The sequence below is a fragment of the Corvus kubaryi genome, unplaced genomic scaffold (assembly GCF_017639235.1).
Source record: "Corvus kubaryi isolate FWS band 111438036 unplaced genomic scaffold, C.kubaryi_AGA036_p1.0 split3-73, whole genome shotgun sequence".
In the NCBI taxonomy this organism is placed as follows: Eukaryota; Metazoa; Chordata; class Aves; order Passeriformes; family Corvidae; genus Corvus; species Corvus kubaryi.
The window spans coordinates 9,876,296-9,894,296 of NW_024582091.1; the positions used below are offsets into that span (position 1 = coordinate 9,876,296).

The 18,001-nt window shown below is 40.0% G+C and overlaps 1 protein-coding gene across 3 annotated transcripts in view; it reads right to left on the reverse strand.

Annotated features, from left to right (window-relative positions):
• The window catches only part of COL9A1 (collagen type IX alpha 1 chain), a 67,578-nt gene that overhangs the window by 39,341 nt on the left and 10,236 nt on the right, over positions 1 to 18,001 (reverse strand). For all 3 annotated transcript variants that reach the window (XR_006014097.1, XM_042016406.1, XM_042016407.1), the window contains exons 5-13: positions 16,791 to 17,187; positions 10,704 to 10,781; positions 9,996 to 10,016; positions 8,898 to 8,972; positions 8,313 to 8,348; positions 8,141 to 8,203; positions 6,128 to 6,181; positions 5,490 to 5,525; positions 191 to 214 (exon numbers count right to left, since the gene is read on the reverse strand). Coding sequence is in view for 2 of the 3 variants with exons in the window: in XM_042016406.1 (XP_041872340.1) it covers positions 191 to 214; positions 5,490 to 5,525; positions 6,128 to 6,181; positions 8,141 to 8,203; positions 8,313 to 8,348; positions 8,898 to 8,972; positions 9,996 to 10,016; positions 10,704 to 10,781; positions 16,791 to 17,187 (784 nt within the window). In the remaining variant the exon portion in view is untranslated. The remainder of the gene's footprint in view (positions 1 to 190; positions 215 to 5,489; positions 5,526 to 6,127; positions 6,182 to 8,140; positions 8,204 to 8,312; positions 8,349 to 8,897; positions 8,973 to 9,995; positions 10,017 to 10,703; positions 10,782 to 16,790; positions 17,188 to 18,001) is intronic.

Consider the following 18,001-nt stretch of genomic DNA (forward strand, 5'->3'; position numbering starts at 1 on the left):
TGCCCCATGTACCACAGACCTACACAACCTCAGTGGTAGCTGAAGAGAACATACATAATAGACATAGAATGTAAAGATTAAAACTCTCTTTTTTTACTGAATTACTTTCAATTATAGTATAATAGCTTTATTAAATATTCAAACAGATTCATTGAACAGTGTACTTATGAATTGTAAAATTGATACTTACAGGTGGTCCAAGAAGCCCCTTGCCCTGTGAAATATGAAAAAAAGGTCAGAAATATGGGGAGGGTTCCAAACTTAGTTAAGCTGTTTTCCAATAATAGAGTATTTGGGACAAAAAAGGTGTAAAAAAACCCTCATCTGATTCTGCAAAATAACTTTCAAAACTTGTTTAACTACTGTTAAAAATCAATTTTATTATTAGATAATCAGTATCTGTAGAGAAAATTAAATTTCTGATTAACTTGCCTTGCAGTATCATTACATGTATTTATAAACAAAGATACTTCCACAAAGGAATGAAGACATTAAAGGCTTTGTGTTTAGATAATTATCAAGTACCATGATAAACATATCTATGCTATAATAATTTCCTTCTGAAGGTACATTTGAATTTATAACAAAAGAGAACTTTTTTCCCCCAGTGCTTCTCTGAGGCCTAAATCCATTAAACTTAGGGGTTTTGGTAATCAGAAAGAACACCAAACTTCTCCTGTTTACATTTTCCATCAGTATTGTTCTGAATCATTTTAACGAGAAGTGTCCAAGATACAAATGTGTTTCTGCCTGTTCGGATGATACACTCCCTCTAAGAAAACAGATCCCTCAGTCTTGCATTGTTAAAGCAAATGGAAAATTTTACAGAGAATAGCATCAGTGATATGTATGAAACGCTAAAATAAAAATCCCAAATACACTTAAATATGCAGGAGATTTGATGTAATAAGGCACCTGGGCTGAATGTGAGTTAAAAAGCCACAGAATATCAATCCAGGGTTGTATTTGTAGGGCTGTTTAGAAAAGTCTGTATAACGCATGCAAATTTTCAAGCATTCATCAGAATCATTCCATTTTAACCATTTAATACACAGCAGAAAGTAAGCTTGCATAACCTACATAATCCCTTTTCTATTGCTTCACACTTCCTTGCTACAATTCATGATATTATACATATCTACATTTGACTATACAAATCAAACTTTCACTGCATCACATATTCAATAATATCTAATTATAATATCACCTGCCTCTGAAAGGAGGAAACCACCTGCTTGAAGGTTCTCATTGGAGTACCCCTTCCTAATGCACCCCCTAACAGTGGCAGGGAAGGTCAACAACACCAAAAGAAGCAGCTACAGCTGCGGTACCCAGCCCACACAGCAGCCCAGGAGGCAGCTGTCCCCTCCTCTGACCATTCCACTGCATCCCCTCACCTTCCTAAATTAAGACCGCAAAAAGCAGGGATTCTGTCCCAGCAATCAATGCCTCCCCCTCACACAGATGCTCCATCCTTCTGGCCATGAACTCTCTACAAGCAGACCAAGTTGCAAAGCTGAGAGCTCCAGGCCAATTGACAGTAAGGACGTACACAGAGCAGTTCCTGGTCCCAAGCAGCTGTCCACACTCCTTCCTCTGTCTGTGTAAAGGGAAAGCCTCTCCACACAGCCTGGGACCGCAGCCTTATCTGCCCAGGTGCTTGCTGCCTGCTTTGGAGGCACTCATCTGACCCACAGAGCACATCGAGTGCACAGGCTTGGGCAGCAATGCAGAGTCTGTAATCCCCTGCCTTAGAGACACCTGCCCCTAGATCTGGTAAGTACTCCTGCCATCCACCACGGAGACTCCAGTATTTGTAAGAGTACACTGTGCTGGATGCTGTGTTTTAGTAGACCTTAAAATATTTTCAAATTCTCTGTCACTAAATACACACAATCCTCCCCATATGCCAGATGTGTAAACTACTAGCAATATATCAGTTCACGGAAGAGGTAGAGGGAACTAAAGGAGAGAATGGACTGAAGGGTGCATTACATGCACTTAAATGTAGCAGCCCCAGGTCCATCTACTAGGACCAGGCCAGAGACATCAGCACATTAAAATTACTTGCATAAAAAAATTACTTGAATTAATCAGAATAATTCTAAGAACTTTGTAACCTGTCATTTGGAAGATTATCCACCAAACAGATGAGACAAAGGGAATAAATTAAAACAAAATGATGAAGCAGCAAAAAAAATACAAAAAAGGGGAAACTTAAGATGATAACTGAAGATTGTCAGGGTACATTCTGGGGAAGAAAAGGTGACAGAAGCAGAGAAGCAAATGCTGTATATAAAACTTTATGTCCTTAACATTCACGCTTGAAGATACCCGCAAGTCCTAATTTGGCTGATAAATGCCACTGGATAAACATGGAAAAAAGTGATAATAATTTAAAACTAATTAGTGTTGTATCCAAGCCTTTTGGTTTTCTGTTTGCATTGAGCATTTTAATAACTTAAGCAAGACGTTCTGTGAGAAATGAAGTCTTTGGATAACCATCCAGGGACTACTCCACTTGCAAAAAGCCACTGACAGTATTCAAAGCAGTGCATAATTACACCTAAGCACTCAATTAATCATGTAGCTAGTATGCAGAGTCATAATTGTGCTCACTATGTTTCTAGTAAATGAGGTTTCATGGATCAAACTGAAGAACTGCAAAGGTTAAACAGCCCCATTACTTCACATTTGTAGTAAGAGCTTCTCCAAAATTCTCTGAATCTGAAAATTAGAACCAGCACACCCCAGCACTACCATTTCTACTTCTTTTTTGTTTCTTTTTGTTTTCAGGGTAGGTGGGTTTTGTTGGGGTTTTACAGGGGGTGGGGGGGAGGAGGATGTTTGTTTTGGTGGGGATTGGGGATTGTGGAGTTTCTTGTTGTTTTGGTTTGGGTTTTTGTTTTTGTGGGTTTAGTTAGCAGGTATAATCTCACTAAAGCTAAGATGACCAGTGCTGGCCATTTTTGAGAATCTTTCAGTAGCTGCATGATTTCTTCAATAGCATACAGCCATTTATCAGATAGAAAATTGCATTTATACAGGCTTTCCTAAGAGATTTGTTTTGAGCATTAATCTCTGCATATGGATTCAGCATGTATGGGTTAACAACTGTGGAGCTACAAAATCAATCACTAGGCTTCCTCCCAACATGTGAGGTCTAAGGATTAATCTTAAAAAGTACAAGGGTAATGACACAAGGTGACTAAGAATATCCATCTTTTCTCTTTTAAATAAATTGGAAATTTCATTTCCTCATTATAAATATTCCTGCAGATTCACCTGAAAAAGCAGTTGCTTATTAAGCAGAGACAGAACAACTCCAAAGGCAATCCCTACTGAGGTTCACTGAAGCGTTATCACCTTAAGACTGAAAGTCTCAGGGCAAACAAAAATCACTCAGCTTTGAACAATGGTCCAAAATCTTATCAGATTTACTGCTTTTACAGTCTCAAAATATGGTAACAAAAGTCCTGCTGCTCTGAAAAGAACCAGCATTCTACCTTGACAAGTTGGTTCCATTTCCTGCTTTCCCAAATTAAAGTCTCTACCTCTAAAATGAATTAACCCTCTTTATACATGTTTTGTGCACCCACTTATTCTGGAGGGTCTTAAATTAATCATTCTTGCATTATTCTGTAAATGGTGAGCTAAAATCATGCATGTTTTCCCCAACTCAGTTTTTATTTCAGTTGACAGGCTAAAATACCACAGTACTTTGACCAAATATTTCAGTAATTCAGTTTTATTTCCCCATTTTTTGCTATCATAGAATCACACAATGGCTTGATTTGGAAGGGAACTTAAAGATCACCTAGCTCCAATTGCCATGCATAGGGACACCTTCCATTAGCCCAGGTTGCTCAGACCCCCATCCAACTTGGCCTTAAACACTTCCAAGGATGGGGCATGCAAATCTTCTCTGGGCAACGTTCCAGTGCCTCACCACCCTCACAGCAAAGAATTTCTTACTAACATCTAATCTAAACCTACTCTCTTCCAGTTTGAAGCCATTTCCCCCTGTCCTGCCACCACATGCCCTTGTAAAAAGTCCCTCTTCGGCTCTCATGTAAGGTCCCTTCAGGTACTGGAAGGCTGTAATTAGGTCACCTCTAAGACATGTCTTTTCCAGGCAAAACAATCCCATTTTTCTCAGCCTTTCCTCATAGGAGAGGAGCTCCATCCATCTAATCATTTTTTCCCATATCATCTCAGTAAATACACCTGACAGAGTTTAACTACTTCTTCTTTGCAGCTAGATGTTATAAAATGCATTGCAGACAACCCAGAAATTATTTCCCCATCTAGTTGACAGCAAAAAAAAACAAGCCAACAAAAAAACAACAAAACAAAACAAAAAGCACACCTCAAGCCTCTAACAGAATAATGTAGGGGCTTCAGTCTACCTAGATCCTACCTCAGTTCTGCCATTTTTTGTGACTAAATTTAGCTCATATATTGAGCCTACAGACCAGCCAGCCACTATAAAAGTATTACCTATTTTCTAAATTTTCATGTAAGAATCAGCATCCATGAAAATTAAAGTGGTTTATTAAGAAATTAAATCCACAAAGTGATTCATCTTGAGTTTGAACATGTCTATAATGCCATACCTTCAAGAATAACTTTATCATTTTCTCTCTGGCCAAATAGCAAAGTAATTGTTTAATATAAATTTACTGAGAGTTAATAGGACAAGGTCAAAAATACAAATACACAAGGAGTGTTATACTGGAATACAATACCTCTTCTATTTAATTTAAATAATTTCTCCAAACTGAATATATTTTTAAATTAAATTTTAATTATATGCAGCCTTATTATAATTTCTGCTAGTCATCTTGTTCCATCACTCATCTTCCTTGGGGTTTTTTCCTAAGCTAAATTTCTACATGCCAACAATCATTGACTTCTTCAACTTGCAAAACTCCTAAAATTCACGATTATTTTCAGCCCCTAAAATGGTTGTTAAGTCCATCTTCATGCCAATTGGAACATTACTCTTTGCATGTCCTTTCTCATGCTCTGTCTTGTTTCCATACAGAGCAGCAAATCAGCACAAGGAGTCTCACAGAATTTACACTTCAGTGATGCCATTTAAACACACGGCAAGAAGCTGAAAACAGGAATAACTGTAGACTACTATATGCAAATGAAACATGGGCTCTCTCATCTCCACAGCATTTTCACAAAGAGATGGAAAAGAATGTATAAGTCCAAAGGTATAAGTCCAAAACTTGGGACCACATCACACGTGCTCCTTTCTTTTCTGCAGCATACAAACCAAACATAATCTTTCAGTAATATTTGTACACTTAGATATAAAGGTAAAGAGGTTCCTTAAAGTACTACTTTCGTAACTTACGAGTTCTTTGAAACCTCACAAATACTTTGGCATTTTTCTTCCCTACATTTAATGGTAAGAAGCCTTCATATTAATATTTAAGGCACAAAAATCCTCCTCGTGTACTAAATGCATTACTTACTGGAAGTCCACGAGCACCTGGAAGTCCTGGCTCCCCCTTTAAAAGATAAAAAATGAGTTTTTAAGAGGCGTGAATATCAAGTTTTGTAAACAATATACAGGAAGATGTTCTCTCACCTTTTGGAGGGTATCATTTAGTGGGCATAGTCTGCAAGTATTATTCACTTCATTAATGCTATGCTGGTTTCAGTAAGACTTGATAGAAAGGAAAGACTTTCTCAGTATTAAAAAGATGCAGCCTCAGGCCTTTTATTCCCCCAACCCAAAAATTCAAGCATGCTTGTTTCTCTGACTTTTGATTTATATTTCATTTGTTTGATTGATGATGAAGTCAGGTTTCACTGTTCTGGTTCCCTCTGAATATGACAATGACACAATTGTAATACAAGATGGAAAGGGCCTTACCATTAGTGAAGATGCTCAGCCTTAATCTCAACAATGTAATGCCAGCCACCATTCCTTACTGCTGGTTGTGGGAATGGAAGCTTCTTTGTACTGTGTGAAAAGGGCCCAGTACATAAGTATTCTATAGATATTTTAAGATTTTAAGAAAGGCTGCAGCATCTTATTTGTCGTATAGAAAAAACAAAAATGCTGCTTTAAAAAAATCCATCATTTCATGCATAATTTTGTTCCTACCTTCTGTCCTTTTGGTCCTGGGGCTCCACGTGAGCCATCAGGTCCAGTGAATCCCTTTGGAAGTAAGGTATACAATGTTAATGCAAGGGTTATGCGTTTTTCTTAATCACAACAGAAAACATTATAAAACACAGAGGAATGAAGCTATTAAATGAAATTAGTAACTGCAGGAGACTTGCAAGCAAATATTTATTTACATGTACAGATAGAACTGTACAAGTTCAAAGTACTAGCTTCTGGTGACAAACATCAGCACCTGTGCTATGTATCTCCAAGAATTACTCAGTTAAATCACAAATTAAACATGTGATCTCACATGATCTTATTTCCTCTTAACGGGAGATTGATGAATTTATTTCATGGCTAAGGTTAAAAACAAAAACTGTCAGTGTTGTCCATTTCAAATAAAAGTTTCATTGACAGCAACAACAAAAAAACACAAACAAACAAAACCCCACAAAGCTGCCAGGCGGGATTTAAATTTACCCTCTGAACTTGTCTATCTGACTAAAATTAAAAACCAATCATGATATTATAGCCAGGAATTTATTTGGAGTTCTTGTTTTTCCTTTTGTTTCCAATTTTATAGTCAGCTTATATGGCTTAGAAATTTCCAGATATTAACGCTTTTTTTTTTTATTATTCCAGATAAATGCTTTTCTTTTATGTTTATCTAATACTTTCATTTTTTTGGTACACTTCCACTTTTTTTGGTACATTTCCAGCAATTCAGTGTTCGCACAATTGTTCCGACAATTTGATTTTGAAACCTTACATGATCATTACAAGCAATTACTGTACAGTACCTTTTCACAGTCTATTAAACCTGACACTGAAACAATTTTTGAAATAAAATGAGATTGAAAAAGTCAGAACTGCCTCACCAATTAAACACAGAAGGCATTATACATCTAAAACCCCAATTAAAAGTTGAAGGCACAGTGAAAGTACAATAAGGTCTCACGGTTTTTCCTCAAGTGAAAATGAAAAAGGTTCAATATTTCAAAAGACTGTACTCTAGTATTACATTTTCACTCATCCATTAATATGAGGAAATATACAAGTGTGAACAGATACCAAAAGCTGACCTGAGTTTAGTGCATTCTGTTTCACATGATTGTGTGCCCATGAATTTTGGCAAGGAAAATAGAACTATGCCCTAAATGAAAATTGTAAGAGGCAATGATTTTTAAAGAGCTGCTTATAGGGTGTTGACCTGTACAGATGGTTTGTGGGCCTGTATGGTTTCTAGGAAAAAGTGAAGTGGTATGAGACGTCACTCACAAAGCCCATTTCCTCTTACAGATACTACATTTTAATTTTAATTTAATAAGAACAGTTTAATTGAAGACTCTTCCAACTCCATGTCCACTAAATCTCTTCCCAAAAGCAAATTAAATATTAACCTCTAACAGCATTGCAACCTTAAATAGATACTAGGCTTTTTCATTTATATAATTTGCAATACCCCCGATACACTGGTTTATTGCATATAATCTTCATTTTTGATATTTTAAATATTTAAAATTTTAAAAGCTTATGCAAATTAAACATAAAATTGCCTACCTCCTGGCATAACATCTAAGTACTAATGCAACAATCTTGATTCATAACAAGAAATGCTTTCTAACAGTGGTCTCAAGAGAGAGAAATACGAAGTTTCCCAAAAATGTTTGAAGGCATTTTTATCACTACAAATTTATTCAAGAGGTATGACCTAACAGGCCATCAACAGTACATGATGTCGAAATTTTGATCTTTATTATTTTCCACGGGACAGGAAGATGCATCAGTAGACCCTCCTCATGCCCTTGCTGCCCTGCCCTGCGACCAGAGGTGGCTTCCAGAGGCGGCAGCACGAGTCCCCCCTCAGACCACTGCCCAGCGCCCTCTCCAGGGCCAGGTGGCAGCACCGACAGCCCTTGTGCTTTATTTATTTACTCTTGGAAAAAAAAGAAAAGAAAAGAAAAAAGAAAAAAATAAAGAAAATTCTAGAAAATCAAGTGTACTCACATCAGCTCCCGGCTCTCCAGGCAGCCCAGGGGATCCTGGTTTGCCTGCATCCCCATCTGGACCCTACAAGATTTAAAGGGACAGTTAAGTATGTTTCACAGAGGGGAGCAGAAACAAAACTCAAAACTTCTTCTCCCACAGAAGCAAATGCAAAGTAGCTGAAATCACTTACCGGTGGACCAGGGGGGCCCTTCGGGCCTCTCTCCCCCTACCAAGATATGAAAAGGAAGGTATTAGTCAGAACGACAACAATCGTCCTTCATGAAAATCACTGATTTACAGATTATCAGAAATAACCCTGAACTGACTCTTATTGTACAAATTAATATTAAATCTATATCATTTCTATTACAGGCTAACAAATCATCACAGAAACTTTGACAGGAATCAAGGGAACACACGTAGTAGCTCCTATCAGCAATAACGCCAAAAGTCCTTACCATGATTTAGTATGAGTGATCCTACGTAATCCCTTTTGAGATTAAATTTATAAAACCCCTACACCCCATTATGGCAGATAATCACAGCATATGATGCTGATTACATAAAATAAATAATCCTGAATTTTCTATACCAAAGACAATCTGAAAAAGCTGCTTTCTGCTCTCACTTCAGCCCACTACAGAGTATGAGACCCATCATTTCCTTCATGTATCTGCAGCCAAATTCAAGATCCTCAGGATCAAATGCTGACAGACAACACAGACACACCTCAAGGCATTTCCTCTTTCCTAGGCAGGCTATGGGAAACACTTACATCAATGCCATCAATACCGGGAACTCCTGGTGGCCCTGGTGGACCTGGGGGGCCTGGTGGACCAGGGGGACCTCTCTGACAAGGAGTAAAAAAAAGGAGCAATTAGAGCCTGGCAAGTCACAAGCCAGTCTGGGGGACCAGCACAGTTAGAGGCTATGGGTTAGTCAGGAGGTCACAGCTGTGAGAAGGAGCTGCATCCTCACCCCATGTGTATCACAGGCCCTGTATCCTATTTTGACTGTCACTATGAGGGCTGGCAACACTGCCCTCACCAAGGGAATGGGGAAGGTGTTAAACCCCCCTCCCTGGGCCCAGCCACTCTTCAGTGCCCACAGTGCTGGCAGGGCCAGGTGGGCTCCACTCCCCACCCAGCAGGTTCTGAATGCCGCATGGCAATGACAGGATGGCAGAAATAAAAGTGATCTTTGAGAATCAAACACCGAAATTCACTACACTAATTACTCATTCAGCCAACACAAAGGAAACAATCTTCCTAAGAGTTCATACTAGCAAAGAAAATTTAAAACAACCCTTTCCCTGCTTCACTGACAGGCTCAGCAGTTTTCCCTGGTTCCTCAGGATTACATTAACATCTACAGAGGCACTTTCTCAAAGCACCAGGCTCCCGAGGGGAGGCAGCAGGCGCCGCCAGCCTGTGGAAACTCGGGGAAAGGCTGTTACAGGTCTCCGAGCCTATAATGGGGGGCTCTGTTCTTGGAGCCAGCTCGGCCCGCGGCCCCGTAACGGGGCTCTGTGAGCAGGAGGCTGCCCCGAGCCCTGAGCCTGGTCCCTCGCTCCCCACAGCACTGCTGCTCTGGACACTTTTCCTTCACACACCAGACTTCCCAGAAATATTCCGTCCAGCGGTATTGTATCTGGAGCTCAAGCGCGGCCGATGTCACCTGCCCTGTGCTCACCAGGTAGGCACACACACGGTACCACCGCCCCGCGGCCAGCTCGCCTCTGCAGCGTCACCCACAGCTACTGGGGGGGACAGTGGGACAAACACCCTCCGGCGGTGGGTGCCAGGGCACGGCAGAGCAGCCTTCGGTCCCTCTGCACCAGCACCCCGAGCTCCGTCCCCTCTCTCGCACTTACCTCGATTCCCGTCTGGGTTATCTGCGAGGGGGAGAACAAAACAAAACAAACAAACAACAAAAAAAAAAAAAAAAAAAAAAAAAAAAAACGAGAGCCAAAGTCAGAACAAACGTACTTGAGCCAGGCCGAGGCAAAGCGCCTGAAGGAAAAGCGCCAGGGGCAGGAGGCGGCGGGCCATGGACGGAGGGAGAAGCCTGCGGCTGCCGGGGCGGGCGGGCGGGCGAAAGGTGAGCGCGGCCGGAGCCCCTCCCGGCTGCGGCCCGGCCCTGGGCAGGGTCGCGGGGATTGGAGGAAGGTTGGCGGCCGGGCAGGCGAGGACGGAGTGCTAGCAGCACCTTAACCCTTTGCCCTGCTGCTGGTGGGCCGGACACCGACCCCGCCGCGCCCGCGGGTCTCCCGCCGCCAGGCGCCCGGTGCGGCGGCGGTGCCGGGGGCGGCCGCGACAGCCGCTCTGCCTGCGAGGCACAGCGCCCGCAGGGGTCCCAGCCGAGCAGCCCGCCAGGGGCGAGGCAGAAAGCAAGGCACGGAAGGGTTAAAATGAGGCTGCGGCTGCTCGTGCTGCTCTGCGGGGTGGGATTTCTAAAAGCACAGAATACCAGGCAGGTATGGTAAAAAAGAGTATCTCCGGCCAGGAGGGGGGAGAAAAAACAAGACTCTCGTGGGCTGCAGCGGTGGACAGGGCAGCACAGGGCAGGGCAGGGCGCTCACCCGAGCCGGCAGCTCGCCGCAGCCTTCGCGCTGGGGTCGCAGGGGGTCGCAGTGAATCACCATCCACTGGATCTCGAACTGGCAAAGGAGATAAAGATCATGTGAATTCGGGTCAGGGGGTCACTCTGGCCAAGAGTGTAAGAGGAGGAATACTGGCACTCTACGGAGAGGGTTAAACGCTAGGTATTTAATGTCAATAGCTACAGGTGGAGCAGTCTTCGCCCTGCACTCCCCCACCCCTAACTGTGGAGGTCTCTTAAAGAGAGGGCATAAACCGGCCGAGGGATTTAAAGAGAAAGACAGATTCGTTGGGTGTCATTTTTTACATATTCTTTATAAGCGCTGTCATTTTTCCACACACTGTATTGTTGTTTCATTAGACATACAAAAAGTTTTTCCCCTACAGGTTCGCACGCACACTAGTGACAGATTGCAACTGAGTAATATACTTCTGTGAAATTTCACATCTTCTTCAAACTTTACTATTTGGTACTGGGAAACAACACAAGATTAAGGTAAACTCCTTTTCAGAAGCTGCCACCACAACTCGCTTGATGTGCTATATAGGTCAGAAAACAACCCGGCTGCTGAAAGTTACCAAATTGAACATAGAACTTCAGAAGTATATCCATTGATATATAATGCATCACGTGGAATTTTAAGTACCAAAAGCATATTAAATTGTGTGTATTTATTGTATCTCAGTTTTAAAGTCTTGTGTTGTTTTTCCTTCACATTACACATTGCATCAGCCTGGCTTTTGTACCACTGAGTGGTTTATCCAGAGATTTTTCAGTTTGATGAAAACATTCAGAGGCTTCTATTCCTTTCTTTTTATTATGGATGGCTAAGGAGTTGGGGGAAAAGAAAGTTTTGGAGGGTTGGTTTTTTTTTTCTTGTTACAATATAAATCAGGGTTCTGGTTTTTCCTGAGAAGCAGAAAATAGGAGTGAGTGTCCAGAGTCTTTCAGTTCTCATTTCTTTGCCTCCCTAAGCCTTTCTCCTTATTCCATGGACTAAAGAAGCTCCCCACCATCACTCTCACAAAATGATATCTTGGTGCTTCCTGGCTGCCTTCTATGGGATACCTCATTGTGCTCTTCGGTCCCAACGCATAACTGATGCAGGAGGCAGACTGGCCACCATCCTTAAATTGACTTGTTTGCTTACTGACTGCTAGAACTACTAAATGCTTTGAATCTGAAGTCCTTTAAAATCTCTGCAAGACGCCACATATCCAAAAGTTGAAAAGTTGCTACTTTTTCTTTTTGGCTTTCACCTTCCTCACTTCAGCGCTGCCACTCCTGAAATCCTCTCTATCACATCTCTGCTGTTCTGTTTGCTTTGCAGTCACCACAGTTTCCAGAGTGCTGACACTGGAGCACAACAGAAGTGGTACCCTTGTTTCTTTTACCTGTTATCTGACACCACCAACTGTGAGTCAATTCTTGCCCTCCTTTATCCACTTCTCATTTTCAAACCTTCATAATAATAGCCAATTAAGTGCCATAATATACATATAAAAAAACTAATACTAATTTAATATTATAAGGCAGCCATACAATAGCAACAGCCAAAACAGGAGTAAGTTGTCAACATTATTCTCACACTAAATCCAAAATACAGCACTGTACCAGCTATGAAAAGGAGAAAGTTAACACTATCTGTCTTGAGGCTATATAAAACAAAAGCTGATATGAAACCTGACTTTTTAAAAATGAAAAATAAAACTCTTCTGTTGGCAAGGCAGTAAAAGGTGTGACTGGCTTCTCACTGATTTAGGAGAGGTGAGAGAAGGGGAAATAATGTTCTAGATTTGATGTCAAGGTATCTTTTCCCATGCCAGTGTGTCACAATGATCTTGTTGATTATGTTAAGCTGATTTAAAGGATGCCACTATTTTGAAGATGTCTCATGTAGGTATTCTATTGATATCAATATGCAGTGTTATTAAGGACTAAGTACAGGCACAAAGTTAACAGAAATGAACCTCAGATAATTTGGGCGGTAATCATAAGCAAAGATATTGACATATAACCTTTTAAACCCAAAGGTGGTGTGCTGGTTTTGCCTGGGGTAGAGCTAATTTTCTTCACAGTAGCTGGTATGGGGCTGTGTTCTGGATTTGTGCTGGGAGCAGTGTTGATAGCACAGGGATCTTTTAGTTATTGTTGAGCAGTGCTCGGACAGAGTCAAGGCCTTTTCTGCTCCTGACCTCACCCCACCAGCTGGGGAGTGCACAAGGACTTGGGAGGGGACACAGCCAGGACAGGTGATCCCAACTGACTAAAGTGATATCCCAAACCATACAGTGTCATGCGCAGAATTGAGAATAGAAGGAAAGGGGAGGGGGGAGTTTGAAGTGATGGTGTTTGTCTTCCCAAGTCACTGTTACATGTGATGGAGCCCTGCTTTCCTGGAGATGGCTGAACACCTGCCTGCCATAGGAAAGTGGTGAATTAATTCCTTGTTTTGCTTTTCTTGTGTGCGTAGCTTGAGCTTTACCTATTAAAGTGTCTTTATCTTGATCCACAAGTTTCCTTACTTTTATTTTTCCAATCCTCATCGCACCATGGGGTAGAGTGGGCAAGTGGCTGTGTGGGGCTTAGCTGCTACCTGGAGTTAAACTACAATGAATGTTTAAGACCCACTGGTCAATATTCCTGACATACATTTTGCAGGTTTCCTACAGGATTTCTGTTTCATCTTAATTTCTTAGCCAGCACAGATATAATTAACTGTGTCTGTCTGTTCACTGTTTTGTCCTCTTAAGTTCTACAAAAATTCCTGCAAATGCCCACAAGCTTGGCACCTCTTGATATCAACCACATAATTCAGTTTTCTTATTAGTGCTTTAGTTGAGAGAGGTGAAGGTTAAGTAAGATGCAAATGAGACCTAATTCAGTATAAAATTAGTCACGGGGATGCGTTTAGCAGTATCACAGGCTTTAAGGAAAACCATGACCCTCAGAGCACAGTTGTAGGTCTCCCCTGGGAGATCTGGCTCCTTGTACCCCACTGGGCTCTTGCTGGCTTGGTGATTATTCAGGGGAAGTTATCCCTCCTGGGGAAGTACAACTCAACTAAGCAATTTTTCACTTGGAGATTTTTTATAATGCTTTGTCAAGGATATCTGTGTTTCTTCTAAGAGAGGTCTGCTATCAACTGTTTGTACATTTGTTAAGTGACCAAGAATAAACTACGTATATTTAAATGCTTCTCATTCCAGAGCTATTTTAAACATGTTTTATCCATTTTTCAACATCTCTGAAATAGGTTTTTAGAACTTCATTTTCCTTGCACCTTTTTTCAAAGCCTTTGAACATTACAGTGAATTCTGGTGTTATTTGTTTTTCCATAGCGAGGGTTCAGCCTTCTGAATGTGAGATTTCACAGGGTGAAAAAAACCAAGATGTGACTTTTTACAGTACACAGACACAATCTGTTCTATAGTGTAAATTAATCCCTGTTAAACAAATATTGACAAGCAGCTTCCTCTTAGCTGTTACAAGTCACGTAACTTCCCTGAGCTAGTTAGCAGCATTAAATGTCAACTAAATAATGACCCTGAGTCACATCTAGCAAAATGTTTAGTGTCTAATATGAGAAAACCATGGTAATGCCTCTGAAATCACAGGAAATAAGGCAATTATATCATCTCACAGAAGTTATAATTTGAGCAGTAAGAAATCAATTCCCTTACCTTCCTATAAAAAACATGTAAGCTAGGAAGTAAGTTCCTTTTCAGTTTTGAAACGATGCTGTATCTCATATTGCTTAGCATTTATAATGGATCATACTAATTACTTTTAAATAAAAATATAAAAATATTAGATACTTTTATCTAAAAAAGAAAAGATAAAATGCAGCTTTGAATCTGTATAAAAATTTGCCCTCCATAAAGCATTCCAGAAATCCTGGAATAAATCTTTGTAAAGGCCGAAAGGCAAGATGCAGTTTCTAATGGAACAGTATCTATTATTCTCCTAGGCAATCATAGTAATAACAAGCAATAAAGAATCCCTTTTAAAATTATTTGTATTACAGTGCACCTATGAGAAGTTGACCTATTCTGCAAAATAAATAGGGCCCTCACAGAATGCTACAAAAAAGAATAGGAAACACATAATTGATGTCCCTTTAAAATTCTACAACTGGAAGTAATACACTTTAACAACGCCTTGGAGTAAATCAAAAGCTGTGCCTAGGGCATATTAAATAAGCAAGACTGTTGAGATATTTAAGCTTATAATCAAGCAACTTACTAGAATATCCCAAAACACAGATTTTTTTAGTCAATTTAAAGCTAAATAAAATACACAGGCTAAAACAGAAACTTCTGCGTTATAAGTAGACATTTTAAAATTACTAGTCCATCTGACTATGTAATTCCTTTATCATCATTTCAGAGGATATGGGGTTCATAAATCTACATTTTTGTAATATCAGGTTGAACCACTCCCATTGTCATTTTGGGCTTCCCAGCACAGGCAATGCAACTCAATCTAGTGAGTCCTAAGTCAGTTCTGTCTAAAAATAAAGTGTATTTTTAGACATACAAACTCAGTTTAAGAATATAGTGTCATGCTTACTTTCTGTCTTCCCTGATAATTTGTTCCAGGGCTTCATTATTCTTTTTGTCAAGAAGTGTGCATCATACCCCTGTTTTAAGGCCTAACTCATGCAAAGATTTAACTTTTTTTCATAAAATACATTCATATGACTGAATCTTCCCAGAAACATGCTAAAGTTATAAACAAGTATTTTGCATAACAAATGGTGAATTGTAAAAATTATTTAATTCCATTTTGTTCTTTCATCCTTAAAGGAGGTTGTCCTGAAGTTAACATAGCTCCACACTGGTGCCTAATGATGTACAGTCTTAGGCAAGGCAGAACTTAATGGCAGACACTTTTCCCCACCAGATGCCTGAAGAGCCCTGGGTGATCAATGTTGCTCGTTTGTATACCTTGCTGAAAAGAGCAAGTCTCTGCAAAACAGAGGCTGGGGAGGAAAGAGGATAAGATTCCACATTGCTCTTCTTCTTTTCCTCACTTCTTTAATCCTTGCCAAAGGTCAGCCAGAGTACCAGCAGAAGGCCTTGATACCACATCTCTCTCCTCATTTCTCAGCTGCCATTTGGAATCACTACTTCAACAGGCAACAGGAACGCTCTCATTTTTAAAGGGATGACTCTGTGTCTAACTTGAGGGCACGGTTTGCTCTAGCATTGTATGCCAGGTGCTGTAAAACTATTGCATTAATACCTATAGCTTTCTCTGCCTTTAATCTAAGTATCTTTCCAAGGAGGAAAACAGTATTGGCATAGGATTTTTTTCACCCTAGTAACATGCATAGGATATGTGTAATGTGTAATGTTTTCATCATCCCACCTATCCATTCATCCATCAGTATTCCTCAGAGTTAGCAAAGCTAAGATACATATGCTAATTTGTATTATGCTAATAGTCACATTATCAGCTCCACTGGATTATTTTTGAATGACATTTTCAAAGACTAACTCTTGTTTTCAACAGAATTAGTATAACTTCAGCTATTGAAATTTCCTAATCCACGTCTATAACAGCATGCTGGATAGATCCCTACAGACGCATGGGGCAGCTTTCTGCTGGCATTCTCAATTAAAACTGAAATGTAATACAGTAACTAAACATACAGAGGTGATGAAACATGATATGGTTTTGGTTTCTTTTTGCAATGTTTTCCCTTTCAGGTTTACACAACACTGGTTAACCTTTGTCCATGTTTTTTTGCAAACAGTGTGAGATATACTTTAAAATTATGTCTCACTTCAATCTTTTATTTCAAAGTTGTTGTAACAAATACAAGGATGTCTAAGAATTTTCATTATTGAAACTTAGACATAACCTGGGTCATCTCTTAATTTGCAAGGTATAAATATATATGTGCAAAATTAAAAAAGCACAGCTAGTACTTACCTGCCAAGGAGTGGTTATTTTCTGCCATTTCTGCTTTCAGAAATAATTTAAACATGCATTTCACAAAACAAAACCCCACATTTAATGTAAAACAATTTTTGCAGAAATAAAAGATTTTGGAACTTACCGGAACTGAAATTTGAGGATTATTTTTAAGTTTTCCAAGCACAGCAAAGCCATCAGTGTTGATTTTCCCTTTTGGTTTTATGTTTAAGGATTCTATTTTAATACAGTCAATAAAAAGTGTGACACTGTTTGCTTCCACGATTATCATAAGCTTGTGCCATTGGGAGTCAAACAAGAAAGGCAGATGCAAAAATGATGCCGTTTGGTGTCTTCCATCTGCTCCTTTATAAGAAAACTCAACACTTTTCACTTGACCATTGAGATTCACTCCAACTTGTTCCTTTCCTGAAGAATCCTGAATCTGCCAAATAGTCCAATATTTCTGAAGTGTGGCCCCAGTCATCCGAAAAGTAGTTAGAAAGGAATATTCATCAGGCAATCCGTTGGAATATATGGCACTGTGTAGGATTAAAATACAGTACATTTGTTCTGTATTAGCTCTGAAAAGCTCCACATATCACCACAGAGTAATGAGAAGCCATTACTCAGTAGAATTACATCTCACCCATTCTTTTATCAATGCTCCTCTGCATGCTGAGCCCCAAAACAGGGTGTTACTAATGGCAAAAGAACTGGTTCAGAAGTGTGGGTTCTTCCAATGTTTTACAGTTTTTATGATAACCCTTCCTAAGAGTAATGGATGGAACAACAACAAACTCCTACTTCAGATATAGAAAGTACCTCCTACAATTATCCTATTTCCCACTGTTAGATTTACAAAATCAGTCAACATAGTATGACTTTACAGTGACCAGGGAGAAAGTGCAGATCTGATTTGATTTAGAAGGCACAAGAATGTATTTTTCAAACGCTTTTTCTTGTTCAGCCTGCCAATAACCATTTTGTTAAGGTATTAGTTATCACTTCAGCAGAAATCATTCAATAAATCATTCGTTGACCGATATGCACGTGGTGAGAACCCACACTCAAAGTGTATTATGTCCTGTGACACTCAACCACAAGGCTACAAGCAGAAGGGAACAGATCTGCCACATATAGAACATCTTGTATGTTAGCAACTCCTGCAAGGTGAGCTTTAGAAACACAGATAGCACTGGCTGTGTCACTCTGCAAAACAGCAATGTCATTTTTTGTTTCAAATGTATCACTGAATCTAGTACAATATTTAAGAAATAGGCCTTTCTGTATTCTATGGATCATGAAACTCTAGTGTCATATCCAGTTGACGTCAATACATTATTTGCCGTCTAC